The sequence below is a fragment of the Danio rerio genome, chromosome 19 (assembly GCF_049306965.1).
Source record: "Danio rerio strain Tuebingen ecotype United States chromosome 19, GRCz12tu, whole genome shotgun sequence".
NCBI classification, from domain to species: domain Eukaryota; kingdom Metazoa; phylum Chordata; class Actinopteri; order Cypriniformes; family Danionidae; genus Danio; species Danio rerio.
Window position 1 is genome coordinate 11007004 of NC_133194.1, and position 18520 is coordinate 11025523.

General features: G+C 39.5%; 1 protein-coding gene and 1 long non-coding RNA gene across 15 annotated transcripts in view; one reads left to right on the forward strand and one right to left on the reverse strand.

Moving 5' to 3' along the window:
- The window catches only part of LOC141379018 (uncharacterized), a 111688-nt gene that overhangs the window by 73022 nt on the left and 20146 nt on the right, over positions 1–18520 (forward strand). The gene's annotated exons all lie outside the window — the stretch shown is intronic.
- Positions 1921–18520, reverse strand: part of grin2da (glutamate receptor, ionotropic, N-methyl D-aspartate 2D, a) — a 256122-nt gene continuing 239522 nt past the window's right edge. For all 14 annotated transcript variants that reach the window (XM_073931494.1, XM_073931504.1, XM_073931499.1 and 11 more), the window contains 3 exons: positions 9554–9741; positions 6836–7068; positions 1921–5461 (listed from right to left, as the gene is read on the reverse strand). In XM_073931494.1, the coding sequence (XP_073787595.1) occupies positions 2447–5461; positions 6836–7068; positions 9554–9741 (3436 nt within the window). In that variant the 3' untranslated portion in view covers positions 1921–2446. The remainder of the gene's footprint in view (positions 5462–6835; positions 7069–9553; positions 9742–18520) is intronic.

Sequence of the window (18520 nt, forward strand, 5' to 3'; positions counted from 1 at the left end):
AAAACAATAGATAATAATAAATAATAAAAAAAAACAATCAGATCAAAACAACCACAGGTTGGTTTTGAGTTTAATGTGATTTAAACATCTACTGTTCTGAAGAATTCTGAAGAAAAAAGATAACTTGTTTAATATATACACTAAACGGCCACTTTATTAGGTACACCTTACTTATACCGTACCCCTTTTGCATTCAGAACAGCCTTAATCCTTTGTGGCATAAATTCCAAAAGGTACTGGAAATATTCCTAAGAGTTGCTGCAGATTTGTCAGCTGCACATCCATGATGCGAATCTCTCGTTCCACCACACCCCAAAGGTGTTCTATTGGATTGAGATCTGGTGACTGTGGAGGCCATTTGAGAACAATGAACACATTGTCATGTTCAAGAAACCTTGAGATGACTCAATATGCGCAATATGACCCAAGGTTGGAGCTGGGTTGTAACGAGTGGTTATTTTGGACCATTTGCTGTATAGATGGTTGTGCGTGAAAATCCTAGTAGATCAGCAGTTTCTGAAATACTTAAATCAGCCTGTCTGGCACCAACAACTATGCCACGTTCAAAGTCACTTAAATTCCCTTTCTTCACCATTCTGATACTCGGTTTGAACTGCAGAAGATCGTCTTGACCATGTCTACATGCCTAAATGCATTGAGTTGCTGCCATGTGATTGGCCAATTAGAAATTTGCGTAACTAGCAGTTTGACAGGTGTACCTAATAAAGTGGCCTGTGAGTGTAGTGTTTATTGGCCTTGTCATGGCAGCATACTTACAAAAATCGGCAACTGACTATTACTCTAAAACAAAAGAAACTCAAAAAGACAGTGAAATCGTTGCTAACTGACGTTTAAACAAAATAAAACACAACATAGTTGACTCAGACCTGCTGCCAACACGCATTGCCCTTAGCAATATTCACAGTCGATTATAGCGATCACTTCAAGATGCTAGCTTTTAACAAATGGTAAAAGCAAAATTAAAGAAAGATCTACCTGACTGGTTTGCTAATCAGTCTTTTCCTCACAGTTAACAGAATACTCCTTCTGGCTATATATATTTATTTTTTTACTGAACAGATATGTCTATTAAAAGCATAAAATTGCAACTCTATTTTTGACCAGTTTATCTTTGCTGCTACTTTTACAGCTTAAGCAAACTTGCTAAGCAAGTATGAATATCTTGTCCGGAGATAATAAATGGCAGAGCAGAGCAGCTTGTAAAAAAAGGTGTAAAAACACAGTGTTAAACTGTAAACAGTGCTCTCCTTCAGTTATCGCTATCTGAATGATGACACTCGGTTAGCAAGTACAGTGCTGCAATACGGCTAGCCCTGTCATCCTGGCACTCACAACATCAGCGTCCAAAGCTAATCTAACCGGCTCCGATGAGAAGGTCTCCCCCAAGCAAGCTACGATTTTAAAAGTGTCTTGGTTGCAGCGCACTGTGTTCTCATGGCAACATGTACATTCAGTCGAGAAGGGAAGGGCTTCCACTGATTATAGGTAGTTGTAACATTGCATGTGCCCTACGGTAATACAGCACAGTGCTTATATTCTTTTAATAACACAACCGTTTGGAACCAGATCACAAAACATATATAATATATATAATAAAATAACTTTTAAATATAAAATATATGTATTGAATGCTGTTTGTAGTTAATTATGTATTGCTCAAGGGACTAGAATGAGACATGAAGACCAGTGAAATGATTTCAACAGAAAAAGACTGTACATCAGCTCCACGTGAGTTTGGCATTCAGCTTCAGTAAGCCAATATGAGATCAGTCATGGCTAACTTACCCTGTTGCTAGGAATACAAACACTGACAACAACACACAGAATGCTATATGTCGGTTTGCAGAAGGTGGAGGTCAAGAAAAATGTGCTGAGAGAAAAAAAAAAATGGATTGCTACTTTCCTTTGTGAATGCTTCCCTTGAGATATTTTGAACAAATACACACAACAACTACATGATTCAGAGCTCTGAGAGCAAGTGAGGGAGAAAAAAGGTGGTTGTGGGGCATTAGGGCTTTGTATTTTGACCTCAGAATCTCCCCTCTTAAAATCGTTCCTGAGCCATCAAGCAGAAAATCATTCCACAGAAAATCACATTTACCCACATTATCGGAGCTCCACCTTAAATCCCCCAAGACGTAAGAGAAGCAAAGCCAATCCCTTATGAACAGCCTCTCTTACATTGACAAGATTTGTCAGCATGGCAGTATTCCATTCTTATACAAGTAAAAAGAAAGGGCTACACTTTCAGTCACATCCCAATCCAGGTTTGTCTCTTAGGAGCATTAGAGCTTTGTGCAAGAGAAGGGTGCCACAAAAACAACCCAACTCGACTGCTTTGAACAGTTAACAGTTTGTGGTGTGAGCAGGTGACTTGATTGCCCGTAGGGGCTGCTTGCTGATGTTCCTCATTTAATTATGTTCCTCAGACCTCACTCTCCACACTAGAGAAGTGAGCAGAGCCTCGACGGGAGCACATGTTCTTGGTTTTAAGGGGAAGATGTGGGGATTGATACCTTTGGGGTTGGGGAACTGATCGCAGTTTCTGGTATTGGAGCTTAGCACTAGAGGAGGACAATGAGGAGGGCTGTGGTGCACCGGGTGTAGATGAGATAACTGATGGGGAGGAAACTGAGGAGGAGGAGGTAGGTGGAGGTACGTGTATATGATGAGAGGAAGAGGGTGGTGCTGGGAGTGCAGGAACCATTGGAGAGGGTAAAGATGGCGGTAGGCTTTGAGGAGGGGACGGTGGTTGTCTGGACCGGTCTGCGCGTTGGGGTCTTTGTGCAACCTTGTGGAGGTTGGACTGGCTTCCAGATTTTGCCTGGCTCTGAGCCCGATCCTGTTTCGATGATTGCCGTTTAGGTCTGACGCTGCTGCTGAAACTGTGGCAGTGGGGGAGGAGCTCCTCCTGACTCCTAGAAGTGACCCGATTCCATTTAGAGTGAGCGCTGGCGGAGTGATGGGGGGACTGGCACGAACAGGACGTGTGGCCTCGACTCTTCTCTTGAGACCTGCTCTTAGATTTCTTTTCAGTCTTGACTGGTAATTTATCTACAGACCAGTATCTCCGTGGAGGTGGAGGAGTTAAAGGAGTTTGAGGCCACTGGTTTGATCCCAAGCCTCCTGATCCCCATCCTGTACCAAACCCCAAGCTACTTTCTCCTCCACCCCATCCCAAAAAAGAATCATCTCTACTGTTTATGCTACCTCCTCTTTCTCTGGCAGGGTAGGTGCCAAAAAACCATCCTCCCCCTCCAATGCCACCAACTGCCCTTCCTTCGTGACCCTCCCAGTATCTCTCAAACTTACCAAACTCTCCTGAGGAACCTTCATCATCTGTGTATATCTCAACAGTTTTTTCTCTGTCCCTTTCAGACTCTGAGTCCATTCCTCTACTTTCCCGTCGTCTCCCCTGTTCTTCTGCCCTATTTCTTTCCATTTCAGACTCCTCATCTTCTTCCTCAGAATCCCATTCGTGAAATGACAGGCCTTCTCTTGAGCAAGGCTTACCTCTACCATTTTTACCTAAAAGAGGCCGACTCTCTCCACCTCTACCTCGCTCATCTCTCTCAGTTCCCACAGATTTTCGTCTTTTAGAGGCAATGGGAAGCAGGGGCACAAAGGACGATGGCGACTCAGAAGTTGGGTTCCCGCTACCCCAAAATTTAACGGTCGAAGGAGGTTTGTTTGAAGCGGAAAAATGCTTGTTATTGGACCTTGGTCTGGAGTGGCGATGAGATTTTGGGCTTCTTTGATGCCTTTCCTTTCCCCTACTGCCTTCTTCATCATCTCCTCCTTGATCATCCCTGTCTCTCTTAACAGCATCTCTATCCCATTCATAACTCCTTGTAGAGCTTTCACTCTTTTTTCTGAAAGAACTGCGTCTTGGTGCAGGATAAGAAGAGTATTCCTGTCCTATTCCTTTTTCGAACACATCTTTTCTGTCCACATCTACCTCCTCTTGTTCAGATCGCTTTTCCCTCTCTCTTTTTCTGGCCTTCTCTTCTTTTTTCTTTTTCTTTTTCACTTTACGTCTTTTACGTTCCCTTTCTCTTTCACGATCTTCTCGCTTCTTTTTCTTTCTACCCTTCTTCCTCCTCTTTCTCTCCCTTTCCCTTTCTTTGTGATGCCGTTTCTCCTCCTTAACTTCTCTATCTCCAGCTGCCCTTCTGCCTTTCTCTTTCTCACCCCAAGATGCCCACCACTCTTGAAGTTGTGCAAGCTGGCTGCCTGCTCTGTCTCTCACCTGCGGCCGCAGTGCACAAGGCTTTCGGGGTGGTATAGGTGGTGGTGGAGGACTGCTGGGCAGTGAACGAGAGGACATACGTGAACGACTTTTTCTCCTCCCCAAAAGCAAGCTTGACTCTTCTGTAAGCTCATCGGTGTCATAGTCCTCATATAGGTCTCGTACATCTGCCCGGTATCTGAAGCTCTGTGATGATGTGTATGATGATGAAGAGGAGGGAGAATTAGATCTGGAGATTGATTCTGAAGAGGAGGATGAACTGGAGGTGCTAGAGCTGCTAGAAGAAGTGGAAGTGTAACATATGGATGGCGAAGGTGTGGGTGGAGTTTGTGTTGGTGACGAGAGGGGCACAGGTATAGGCAGTGGAAGGGGAGGAGGACGACGACCTCTTCTCCCACCACCATCCCTTATTCCATACCTGCCACCACCTCTCCTTCCAAGTGGAAGGATGTTTTCATATAGTGGTCCCCCTGAGCCCTTCCTTTTTGATAGACTGCTTCTTCTCCAGACGGATTGCTGAGGTGGAGAGGGATGTTGTAATGCAGGGTTAATTGTATGTCCAGATGTTTGGCCTTTAGGAGGTAATCGCGGGTTTCCAGAGGATTTTGTGCCACGATGCTTAGTTTTTGGCGTTTGAGTGCCCAAATTTTGAGGCTCTACAGAGACTCCTAAGCCCTCTGGATCGATTGGGCCATAGTATCTCTTGTACTCATCCAGACCTCCCTCCCCTCCAGTTATTCCTGCACCCCAATGAGGGGGCATGCCTTGGAACGGGGTTAAGTCTGTAATCCCACCACTCACACCACTGGGCTTCTCAGAGCCCACCTTTGGACGCGTCCACCGATCCACCACAGCCAATCGACGATCATGACGTGGTAGGAATGTAGAGCAAGGCATGGGTGCTCCGAGAATGGGACTGTTCGATGGCCCTAAAGCCATTGCAGAATGTCCACCTGATGGAGGGGAGCCAGGAAGAAGAGCACTGTAGACTGGTGGCTGCTGGTGGTGTTGCTTTTGTTGCTGCTGCGGCAGTTGTTGTGCCATAGCAATAGGGGGATTGGCCACAGCCGTTGAGATCACATGAGGGGGAGGAGGAGGAGGAACTGTGGAGACGTGATGGTATTGAGGAAGTGTGCTTTGGGAACCTCCAGGAGCTGTTTCATCCTCGAAATTGCAGCAGCTGTACATTCCCTGTAAGAGATAACAAGCGAAAAATTTATTTAGCAAACAGTTCAGAATATCATAATTTTTCCTCTGGTGACATACAAACAGATTTAGACGCTAGGAAAATGTCTCAGTAAAGACGTGAAACATTACCATAATAATGAAATCGTAAAGCTCCCAGTGCTTTCATGATGCAAGAATACACACAGTGTAAGCTCAGCTAACCTTTCTCTGAGGTAATGACAACGCTGACCCTACTGTTTAAGTGTCCCATCTAACCTGCCTTACAATTCCCTCATAAAAAGTCTGTTTGCTTACAAGGGGGGATTGAAGAGTCTTCTTATTCTTTCCACAATTTAAGCACAAACAGGTTGTGATAAGACAGATTGAATCTTCCGTCATCCCCATCTTCCGTAATTCATTACAGTGAGAGAAGTTAGGGCTTTCATAAAATCCCTCTGTGTGTGCTGGGGGAATGCTGGATATGCCATCACATTTTAAAAACGACAGGAATTAAAGGAGTGTGCTGCACAGTCCCCTTCTAAGGATTTAACGGCTGATTGCTGCAGATTACTGCGTGTCAGTCTTTGTTCATTCTGCGTGTAACATGAATTACAAAAAAGGTTATCTTGCCATTTATTTACAAATACATTGAAACAATTACAATTTTATTTCTTAGGTTTACTCTTCCACTTTCTGGGGTACTGATTTCAGTCTGAAGAGCCTGAATGAATTTGAGGCACAACAATTTTTTAATGCGTTTTATCAGCAGAGTTGCATAAGAAATATTCATAAAATGAGTATATTTATCAGTTAATTAAATGTTTATTACCATTCATAAGCCTTCAAACACACTTCCTGGATTTTGAAAATACAAGCATTTAATTCATACCATTCTGTGTGGTTTCTAAATATGAATGGGAATCCTTCGGAAAAATCCAGAGCACACAGCACAAATCTCTCTCTCGCTCATACACATTAAAGTCCCTAAGGGAGAACCCGTTTTATCAGTAGCGTAAATGACTGGGAAAAACCATTATTCTACAAATCATTTATTTATAAATCAAACTCAGATGGTACATTTAACAAACGTAAAGTCATTTGCAGCCTTTTATATAATGAAACAGACTTATCAGCGAAGCACAAAAAGTGAAACATTATCCACAAGAGGAACGCCGTCATTCATAAAAATGTTAATGCAATCATCAGTGGAGGACTGTGGGTCAGTGGTTGGGGATAGGAAAATATGCACATATATTCTGAGTGCCATTAACATTAATTGAAGAGCTATAATTACATTTACTTTCTTTAAAAATAATTAACACACATCACATTAATATTTTACTAACAATTGGCAGCTCTAACATTTATAGTACAACAAGATTTATTAGGGACACTCACCCGACTAAAAGCCAGTAAGAAGTCAAGTCCTCTTGTCCGGCCTAAACAGTGGCGGAGCTTCCAATAGACAAGATGCTCCCATGCAAACACCAGCAGACTCAAGCCCATGGCAACCAGAAGCATGTAGAAAACTCCTGCCATGTTGTCTATGTCCAACTTGGAACTCATCACCTCGATCTTATCATTATGGCAGATCCCGGACAGCCAGAGTCGTTCAAGCATGTCGATCTCATCTGAACAAAATATGTGCACAAAGACAGGAGATAAGATAAGCAGGCCTACAAACAGGAGACAGATGGACAGACAGTGGAGATTCAAAAAAGAAGAGGAGTCGATTCAAGCCCTATTGTTGGGAACAGTGAGACTTTAATTCAAATCTCCAGACTTGTCTTGGTTTAGCTTGGGTTATTATTACACTGTGTTCACAAAAAGGTGAAAATGGAAAAGAAAAAACAGAGGAAGAAAATCATGAAAGGCAAGGAGGAGGAACGAGAGATCCAGAGAAAGAGGGACTGGAGGATAATAACAGCTTTGATGGAGGTCTGAAATGGCCTGGTTTCGAGGCTCTTGTGATAAGACAGGCCTGGAGTAGTTTGGAGATGAAAGCTCTAGACTGATGGGCCTACCTCCCAACAATAGCCATTAGTGCATTTATCAGAGTGAAAATGTCACAGTGAAAAAATAAAGGCATGACAAGGGCATGTTTCTGGCAGAATAAACAACATATGCATTTAGATGTCGGCTTTATATCGAGGATTACTCCTTCACTCAGAAGAACAGAGAGAGAGATAAGTCTAAATCCTCTTTTCATTTGAAACAAAGCATGAAAACATTTCTGCATTGACCCGCAGGTTTGTCTCAACGCTGCCTTGAACTATGGCTTAGGTAATGGGGAATTTAATCACAGCGACTGAAATCATAATATTTTTCATCACATTTATTCAGACAAACAAAAACCAGCCCTAATGAGAATTCCAATCCAAATTGGAAGGCATCAAAATTAAAAATCGAGGCGTTCAACTAGCATGCTGTTTGTTGAAGTGACCCTTCGGCTATTCGTAATTGTGTTCAGTTGCTGTGACGCGTTTTCCAATTCCATTATTCATATTTCACTGAGACTCTTCCAGCTCCCTTTCACATTTAGTCTTTAATCATTACAGGGAAACTCGCTAGGCTAACACAGATCTGGAAAAAAAGACTAAAAAACACTGTATTATGCATGCTAGGCCAGTGATTGGCGATGTTGCAGAAACACAATGCATCCAAAAGTCTGTTTTTGTTCTTTTGGTTGACAAGTACTCGTGTGGAGGTACAGTCTGGACACAGCAAATGCAACTTTCGCTAAATCACATTCTTTTAGTTCACATAGCAATGATAACTGTTTGTTCACACCGAAAGCGGAGAGAGCGTCAAAGTTGGCTTTAGCCTCCTGGCCACAATACTGTCACATTGATCTCGTATTTAAAGGGCCATGAAACCCCCCTCTTTTGGTTCAAGTCTACCTCAGAATAAAAAAAAAATGCTTAGAGACGGGCGTGGAGCTCTGCGAGCAGAGTGAGGAGTTGGCATGGCCAGCAGAGCAGGGGACAAAGAGGGGAGCGAACAATGATCAGTTGGCTCACAAAATGAGACACAAACCGTGATGAGACCCATGATTTTATAGTTTACAAGGTTAAAATGGAAAGAAAGAAACAGTAATTTAATGCCCTGCTACATTGGTTACTCGTGAATTCATATACACATAATCACAATTTTTTCTATCATTATAAAGATAATCATGTTTACATAAACTCTATAAATAAGGAGGACTTATCTCCTCTTCAATGCCCAGGTCTGAATACAGACACAGTGGATAGCAATGCAGCAGGTCTCTTGCCCTGTCTACTCCAACCATTAACCCTTTCGGTAATCTAAAGGATTTTAAATGTAGGCGAACTCGACAGAACTGATAGGTGATGTGTCTGAATGGTAACAAACTCAACTGATAAAAGACAAAGTCCACCATTCTCCAATTCTCGTGCAACTCTATCGACAAGAATCTATCGACAAGCTATCAACAAACCCAGTGGATCATGGAAACAAACACATACAACCCGTGCCGTGCGCAGACGCGGTCTCACTCAGTCATTGGGCAGGTCTGCCTTGCCTTTGGAAAGCATGCGCAGTCATGAATAATAAAGAAAGCAGGGTCATCTCAAGCATAAGAAAACTCCGCTATGAATAATAATGAGAAACCGACGTGTCATCACTTCATTAGCACACTCGCGCTACGTCACCGATTTTGATACCACCCCAAAAAATATTTTAAACTCTGAAAATTAGCTGACAAAAGCTCCAAATTATCCACTTTTCCCCACAATTAAAGCTGACAGATGCTAACATTGTCTTAACTGATGCTCAACACACACAAATCTGGTAAAAATTAGTTTAAAACAAGTTAAAAAAGTACTCCAGGCTGTCTTGAACCTTCAAGTCTTAAGAGTTATCGGTTATCGCCCAAAAAATCCATATCGGTGCATTCCTACTTGACGCCCACACTGGTGAAGACTCACTGCTATTCGCTGCTCATTGCCACCAGCTCCCATTAAAAATGAATGACTTCCGCTACTTTGACGCTCTCGTGGCTTCTGGTGTACAGTAAGAAACTAATTTTCTTTGCTGTCTTGTACTGTAAATAAACAGCAAAATGCATGACAAATTATGGTGAAATTCTCTTACCATCTCCGACTAGCTGCAGGAGCGCAAGGTCGAGTGGACGCTTCCAGCGTGAGTTCTTGTGTAAGGCAACTCCATATCCTGTAGTAGCAAACACTTTTCCAGAGCCGATGGTCATTACTTTACAGCCCTCATCTTTACGAGCCATGTAGTTCAGGACAGCTGCATCATATATGAATGCATCCAGTTTGCTGCAGAGACAAAAAGGAAATGGGAAAACAAAACAACAAGGCATGAGGAAATTACTTTAGGGTGCTTTCACACCTGTGCTTCAAACCCAGTGCAACAAATGATACACTGAAGCATTTTACTCTGGTTTTTGTTTCTTGCCCCACCACACTGATTGTCCTTATCTGAACCAATTGAAACCTAAAATGCGACAACATCCATGTCCCTCGTTGACCAGATGTGTCATTGAATACAGTTCCTAAGCTGCTTTTTAATTGGTCAGGATTAAGATTTGCGAATACACCTACAGAACTCCTCAAAGTAAACAAACAAAGGTTGAAAAGTCAGCAGGCAACACAACACTTGTTAGTATGGAGAGATGACTGTGCTGGCTGACAGTATCCCTGGTCATCATAGAGTGTATTATATAGTTTGAATGCATCACTTCAGACAAATGATACATTTTAAGAATGAAGCGCAGATGCAGCTAGAAAACAATAATTTTATGTAGCAAAAAAAAGGTGCATCACAAGTCTGCAGTCTTCCATAATAGGTAAAACATTACAATGGAAGTCCATGGCGGACAGTTTCTGCACTTTTTCTAAATATTTTCTACAGAGGAAAAACTCAAAAAGGCTTTGACCAAGTGAAGTGTGAGTAAACTAAGTAACTACTTTTTTCCTCCCTGCAACAGCCTTTAAAGACCAATAGATTTCTGTGACCTTTCTATGAGTTTTTCTGGAGTTGTGTTTTATATATAAAAAGGTTATTTCATTCAAAAAGAGCCAATATAATAGTTCAGAGCCACTTAAAGGTTTGTGTTCAGAATAGTTTTAATGTGATATTTCATAATCAAATTAATTAATTAATTAAATGCTTTAAAAATGTTGGAAAAAATGTGCAACCCTAAATGTTTGAATAAGAGCACATTCATGAACAGGAATTTCCCTGACTGTTGGATTCTGTTTAAATCTTAATTTCAGATCTATGTTTTATTTATTTATTTTTTTTACTAAGATTGCTTTACAATCAAGTCTCTGGAGAATGTTGTAAATCATCCCCAAGCCTAGTACCACCCCGTGTACCAATTAGTACTGGGCCGCACAAGCAATAATTCATTATTTCTGTTTTGTTTATTGTCTGAGTTTGAACAATCTTTTATTTTGAAAAATCTTTTATTTTGAAAATGTATCACTTAAGTGCCAAAATTTAACCCACATTAGCAAAATGAACATTTTTGTGAAGGGGAAAAGGCCCAGTCAAGGACCCACAAACTGTCAAGAAATAGATCTGAAACCCATTTGTCAACAAATCAGGTGAATCCAGCATGTCTTTGCAAGAAAACCATCAACCGCTGTAGATCGCAAACGATGACGGCACGCGTTCGGCCCATTCACACATCGCATTTTTCTGCTCGCAATTTTGTCATTTCCAAAGATTTGTTATTTCCTATTAAGAGTGATGCGCACAAGCGGCTCAGTGTGCTTGCACCTTCCAGGCCAGGCACACTTAGTTGAAAACATCTTTACTTTTTAGAATGGCGTGAGCGCACAGCAAGTCACGTGACAAGAACTGACTAGCTTCATAATTTGTATGGGATATACACATTTCGGTAGACTATTTACCTCAGACAAACAAAGAACACCCAAACACTGGAGTGCTTTTTAATTTTCATCACCAAGTTGGAGGAAAGTCCTTACCCCAGGTGGAGGAGTTCAAGTGTCTTGGGGTTTTGTTCACAATGGAAGAATGGAACATGAGATTGACAGGCAGATTGGTGCAGCAGTAATGGAGTCCGTTGTGGTAAAGAAGGAGCTGAGCCGAAAGTCAAAGCTTTCGATTTACCGGTTAATCTACATTCATACTCTCACCTATGGTCATGAACTTTGGGTCATGATCGAAAGGACAAGATCTCAGATACAAGCTGCCGAAATTAGTTTCCTTGGCAGGGTGGCAGGGCCCACTCTTATGCATAGGGTGAGGAGCTCTGTCACACGGGAGGAGTTCGGTGTAGAGCTGCTGCTCCTCCACATCGAGAAAAGTCAGCTGAGGTGGCTCTGGCATCTGTTTCAGATGCCTCCTGGACACCTACCTAGGGAGGTGTTGCAGGCACGTCCCACCGGGGAAGACCTCGGGGAACCCCAGGACATGCTGGAGGGACTATGTCTCTCAGTGGCCTGGGATGCCTCAGTATCCCCCAGAGGAGCTGAAGGAAGTGTCTGGGGAGAGGGAAGTCTGGGGTTCTCTCCTAAGATTGCTGCCCTCACGACCCGGCCCCAGAAAAGCGGTAGAAAATTAATTAATAAATCAAAGTTGCAGCAATGTTTTGCCAGCTTGTCATCCTCAGAGAAACGGTTTATTGTCACCTGACAACATCCGTACAGCTCCCTTGTACAACACTTGTAGAATAGCCAAGTGTTGACCGGTCCGCGTGATAAAAAGGTTGAGGACCACTGTTGTAAATGAACACTCACATGCTAATGCCAGCTCCACTAAAATACCATTTAAATTCTTGCAGAACTGCATTTATAGGTTTGACAATTTGCTAGCTACAACTTTAGTCTTTCAATTAAGAAAATGAATGTTTAAAAAAAGTGATAAAACCATAAATGGTGAAGAAAATGAAATTATACAAGGAAGACATGAGTGAATTTTTAAGTAAACCACCATCTTAAGTAAGGATACTGTTTTTATATGCAGGCAGATGATCAAATACCTCAAGATTTTTCTGGGACACGTCTTGTGTCTTTGCCATAAATGTGATAATATATGCGCACAAGCACTTTGCTGAACATCACGGAAGAGCGCTAATATTGTCTGGCTGCTCGCTTTGCTGAATGGGCAGAGCATAACAATTTGTGCAGACACTGGTCTTCAAATAAAGCACCTGAAATGGGACTGGATTAGCTGCGATATCTGTTCTGTGACCACAAACGCACATTTATTCCAAGGTGGCTGAATAGCATTTTGAAACACGATGCTCAGTTTCATTTTGTGTAATTACTTTTCTAAGCAAGGCTTGATAAAGCCGGCTCTCGCATTCATCAAATAGTCTGAAAACTCACTTTAATCTTATTACGGCGCTAAATAATTCAGCGGGCGAGTCTTTACTGTAAAGCAATACAAGTTGCTTTTCAGAAGTGGAGGAAGCATTGTGCCTTAATCAGAGTCAGATGAGCCGGTGTTTCCTTGATCATATTTTTTTTACTGCCTTGTAACATGCCAACGTCTTCCAAGCAAAAACCAAAACTGACAGCTTATTACTGGCTACTCTTCAACCGCCTGCTAAGCACACCTTGAGGTTATTAACAAGCTCAACTTGGCCCTCTAAGACCAGCGAGAGCCGCATTAGCATTCAAGGTGGCAGCTTTTGTCAGAAGTGTTGTATCCAACAAAACAGAACCCTTGGGGGAAAAATGAGTCACACATTTCAGTAAGGGTGAAACCAAACCAACAGAACACACTGAGACAGGTGCCTGATAGCGCACAGTGCAACACCGCTGAAATGGGAAGCCGGTTAAAGCAGTAGGTAGACTGTTGAGGTATCTTTGAGAATCAGCTAGCGCATAGTTGGGAGCCTGGCATGTTGACTTATGGGCCGGCGGTCCTGCATTGCGTTGCGTGGCTTGAAAGAAAAAAAGTGTCTCACTTCATAAGCTGCAACTATTACACAAACCAAGTGCTTATGAACGTCAGATGAAATCTTCAGGAGAAATTGCAAACGTGTAAGACTGTAATTCTACATTCTAGCCTGCAATCGTAACCTTTTTTTTCTCGGTGTGATGCATATTCATGACTTTTGTATGCATAATGCAGGAACTTGAGTTTGGATAAGATGGCCATAGACGCGAACACACACACATTAAATCAGTAAAGCTGTGCTTGCGACAGCACACTGTTATTTGATCATTCTGGAACTGAAATAACAATGCAGAGGAGCAAATTAATAATACACAAGTGTTAATGATTAAACTCTAGCAGATGAAAATGGAATAGGTTTTGCATAAAAACTTATGTAATAAAAGTTTTGTTTTTTAAACTTGAGCGGAGTCGACTTATTTCGACACATAAAAGCTCACAGTAAACTTTACTCTTGATTGAACAAGTATAATTGCAGCATGCCTCTACAGCCAGAGCTGTGGTCACCCACTGTATGACACCAATAAAACACTTTCTGATGCTATATAAGAGCAGCTGTGTGTATTGTACAAGGATCTTAAGGTTAATGCCAATACCTGATAGATTTTTACAGTATTTTCTGAAGGATGTGTCAGTAGCTATGTTTCCATCCACCTATTTTCATGCGCATTTTGGACAGCAAATGTGTATAAAAAATGTTTGCGCATAATTGAGTAGGATAAACTTTTTATTCGATAAGAAAAGATGCGCATAAACTACGATGGGAACACTTTACCAAACAAATTTCAGTATGCGCATTAAAGTCATGTGATTTTGTTATAAGAGATCATGTCATGATAAAAAAATGTGTGTAAATGGACAAACCAGCAGGCTGAGCACATTGTAAAACATCTGAAAGGTTGTTTTGGTCTTTTTAAAACGCCTGAACTAGTTCAGCATTAGTGGCATTATATTATTAATGACCTCCAGAATTAAGAGTGTCTGTGCTTCGCATCTGACGCCTTTAAACACCACTACGCGTTCATTGCATGCCGGGATTGTCTTCTGAGATAAAAGTCATTGATTTAATAAAGAAAAGATTAACGCAGCTTTTCTTCCTGCAGAAAATTCCATTTTTACTGTTTATATTTTGCGCAGATGATCAGGAAGTGATTTTGTTCTCTTTGACTCGTTGGATGGAAACGCTGCTTTATTCGCACATCTTTTCGTTTCACACATAAAGTTAATTCACATTTTACTAAAGTACTGAAAATCGTATGTACCGTATATGTATGTACTGTAATCTTATAATATATAGCTATGACATATTCAGTGTTGGGGATAGTTTATTTTGAAAGTAATGCATTACAATATTGAGTAACTAGTTGCATTACTTTTACATTACTTTTGAGTTTTTTAATAGATGAGTTCTGCAATGAACAATGCACTGTATAACCTACACCTTCATTTACCTTAATAAAAAAACTCAAAGAATTATATTTTCTTTCAAAAAATTTCATTTTCTTTTTAGCTTAATCCCTTTATTAATCTGGGGTCGCCACAGCGGAATGAACCGCCATGTTTTCCAGCACATTTTTACAAAGCAGATGCCCTTCCAGCCGCAACCCTGACCCAGCCGAGGCTCAAACCAGCGATCTTCTTGCTGTGAGACGACAGCACTACCTACTGCGCCACTGTGGCTCCGCCGTATATACAGATTATTGAAAGTCTAAAGCAATGTGTTTGTACTATTTGTCTTAAGTAAAATCACTGTCCATTGAGACATTTGCATTTTCTTTTTCTTCGATCCAAACAAAATAAAAAACACATTCTGTCATTGACTGTGATTCATTGTGAAGACTTTGATTTTAATTCAGCTATTTATTTTGAATTGTATTTTATTTTTTAAAAGACAATTAATTAAAGTAAAAAGTAAATTGCATTACATTTTTAAAAAACTCAAATATTGTTACCTATTTTTTGAAAAGTAATGCATTACCTTACTCATTGCATACTCGAAAAGTATTATTATTACATAGCTCGTGTAACTTGCAATGCGTTACCCCCAACGCTGGACATAATATTGTTTGTTTTTGCAGTATTTGTTTTATTTGTAGCATTTAAGTGCAAAACTTGTAATGCAATACAATTGTTTACATATAAGTTCACTTCGTTAAACAACTAACAAATTAAAACTTAAATAATTGATAAGTGTAAAAAAATAAGAAAAATAATAATATAAATAATAAATATAAACATATACATGAACATGTAAGTAAATTAATATTCACAGAACTACAATGAGTATGAAAAAAATAAACCAGAATATATATGTACAGTTGAAGTCAGAACTTTTAGCCCCCCTTTGAATGTATTTTTTTCCTTCTCTCCATTAAACCTAAATTGGGGGAAAATAAACAGGGGGGCTGATAATTCAGGGGGGCAAATAATTCTGACTTCAACTATATATATACACAAATTATATTCTAGACTATTTTCATTCTATAAAGTGTCTTTTTACAAGAATCTATATTCTAAGGATGGGAGTCCCTTGAAGATGAATAGTTTGTTGGTCTATGCTATGGCATCTGAAAGATTGAAAAACCTTTGGAATAAATGATTTGATAATAAGTATATGAATTGCTACAGTATCAGTTAAATGTGCCTTCATGTATAGCAGTTTTGTACTGCTTAATATTCTTATGTATTTTTCATTAATGTTTGCAAGGAAAGTTCAAAAGCCCAGCATTTATTTAGGAAATAAACCTTTTAAATTAATATTTGGTTCAAAACATATTATATTTACACACACATATATATATATATATATATATATATATATATATATATATATATATATATATATATATATATATATATATATATATATATATATATATATATATATATATATTTATTTATTTATTTATATATATATATATATTTTAAATAAAGCTGACTTTGCGGATTTCCTATTGCAGGTTATTTTGTATCGTAACTCCCACTATCATCGAGGGACCACTGTATGCAGTAAAATATTTGCCACATCTTTACTGAATAAAAATATTAATTAAAAATATGAGCAAACTAATAAACCCCAAACTTTTAAACAGTGTCTTAACTGGTTATGTAATAAAAAATACTTCCTGATAGATTTTCAAATTGCTTGTGATGTTCCTGATTTGTAAGTCACTTTGGATAAAAGTGTCAGCTCGATGAATAAATGTAAAATGTAAGAATGTAATGAAGATGTAAATAAAGTAAATGAAGTTTGACTGAAGTATGTAAGCCAGAAATATCAATAAGACTGTCATTAATTCAGTTAAAGGAAGTAGTGGTGCTCGCTGGATGTTTGGTCCGTCTGATGACACGGCAACAAGGATGAAAGTCAATCTTCACACCCTCTGAGGAAATGGAGACGAAAAGCAACAGCCAACGAAATAATTAACGCCTCTGTTGTGATCCGTCATGTCAGCCATATCCGTCAATTACTTGTGAGCACATCTGTTTTCCCCCACTGCTTAAAAGAACATCTTGATTCGCTGGGACGTAACACTTTTGTGGTGTGATTTAGAGACTATTTTGGCAGATTTCTCACTCGCAAATTTACAAATAAGGAACATCACAAGTGTTTTGTTGTGTTTTTTATGTTTTGTTGTGTTTTATGATGCATAACTACTGTAGTTAAGATACTGTTTAAAATGTGGGCTCAGTTTGATTCAGTAAAGATGCATCAAATCAATGTAATTTGAAAATAAAATTTAATATCGTAAATTGTTGTAAGATATTTATTTTCTAAAATAATTTAACTTCCTGTTTATCAAATTGTTATATTTATCGAGAAAAAAATGTATCATGGTTTACAACTGTTTTTTAAAGCAGTTTCCACTTTGGAATTTTCCTTTGGACACTTAAAGAAATGTTTATTGAGCACAAAATCATCATATTAGACTGATTTATGAAGGAACGAGTGATATCAAAGACTGGAGTAATGATGCTGAAAATTAAGCTTTATCATCACAGGAATAAATTACATTTAAAGTATATTAAAAAAGAAAACTGTTATTCTCTCTTTTTCTTGAACCCACAAACACACACATAGCATGATGTACTCTGAAATACACATGCACAAAATAATCATACTTCAGTTGTCGAAAAATATTTTAACAAATTGATTAAATTCCTGATAAATAACAAGGAATGAAGTGATAAAGAGGTTTGTTAGCTAGAAGGAGTGAGTGTTGTGGAAGAATTATAGGCAAAATTATAATTATACAGGGTCAACAGTGATGTAAGTAATCTGTATTATTATACAAGGGGCCAACAGAGATATATTTATAGTTAAATTGTATGGATTTAACACATGAATACAGAGGGCTCTATTTTAACGATCTAGGCGCAAGTCTAAAGGGCATGGCACAAAAGCTTTTAGGGCATGTCTGAATTCACTTTTGCTGTTTTAATGACAGGAAAATATGTTTTGCGCCTCAACGTATGGTCAAACAGGGTTCAGCTTATTCTCTTAATGAGTTTTGGGTGTGTTTTGAGCACAACATGCATTAAACCAATCAGAGTCTCATCTCCCATTCCCTTTAAGAGTGGCCATGGAGCATTTGCAATTCACATTCGAAAAGTGTTCGAAAAACCGAACACTTAACTGGCGAGAAAACAGTTAAACATAGTTTACTTACCATTACTTTACTTTTACTCTTTACTTTAGTGGAGTAAGGAAATGGTTTGTACTCACTTCACTGAAGATATCCATAACATATATCATTTTGTGTGTTTTGCGCTGTTGCGTTGGCAGGTGTGTGTATCTGTCTCTCTCTTTCTCTCTCTCTCTCTTGTGTTTGAGTTTGGTGTGGTAAAATTATTCCTGTTGCTAAGTGTATCGTTGATTGTTTCCCGTGCTGTTGTACAAGTTTTGACTCTGTGTTGTATATCCATCAGTGTTTCCCCTCCTATTATTTGGTTTATGGTTTGTTTGTTTGTTAATATTGTAAATATTGTACACGGTAAGAGGCAGTAGGGGTTGGACGCCACTCTTTTCTTCTTGTAAATATTTTCTCCTGTTTTTGTTCTTAGTCAGGGAGGTAGGTGTAGATTTTGTATTGTTTTATTTCTGTTATTTTAGTAGGTGTAGTTAGTTTCATTTGGGTGTTTAGTTAGTGTGTACTTTTTGTT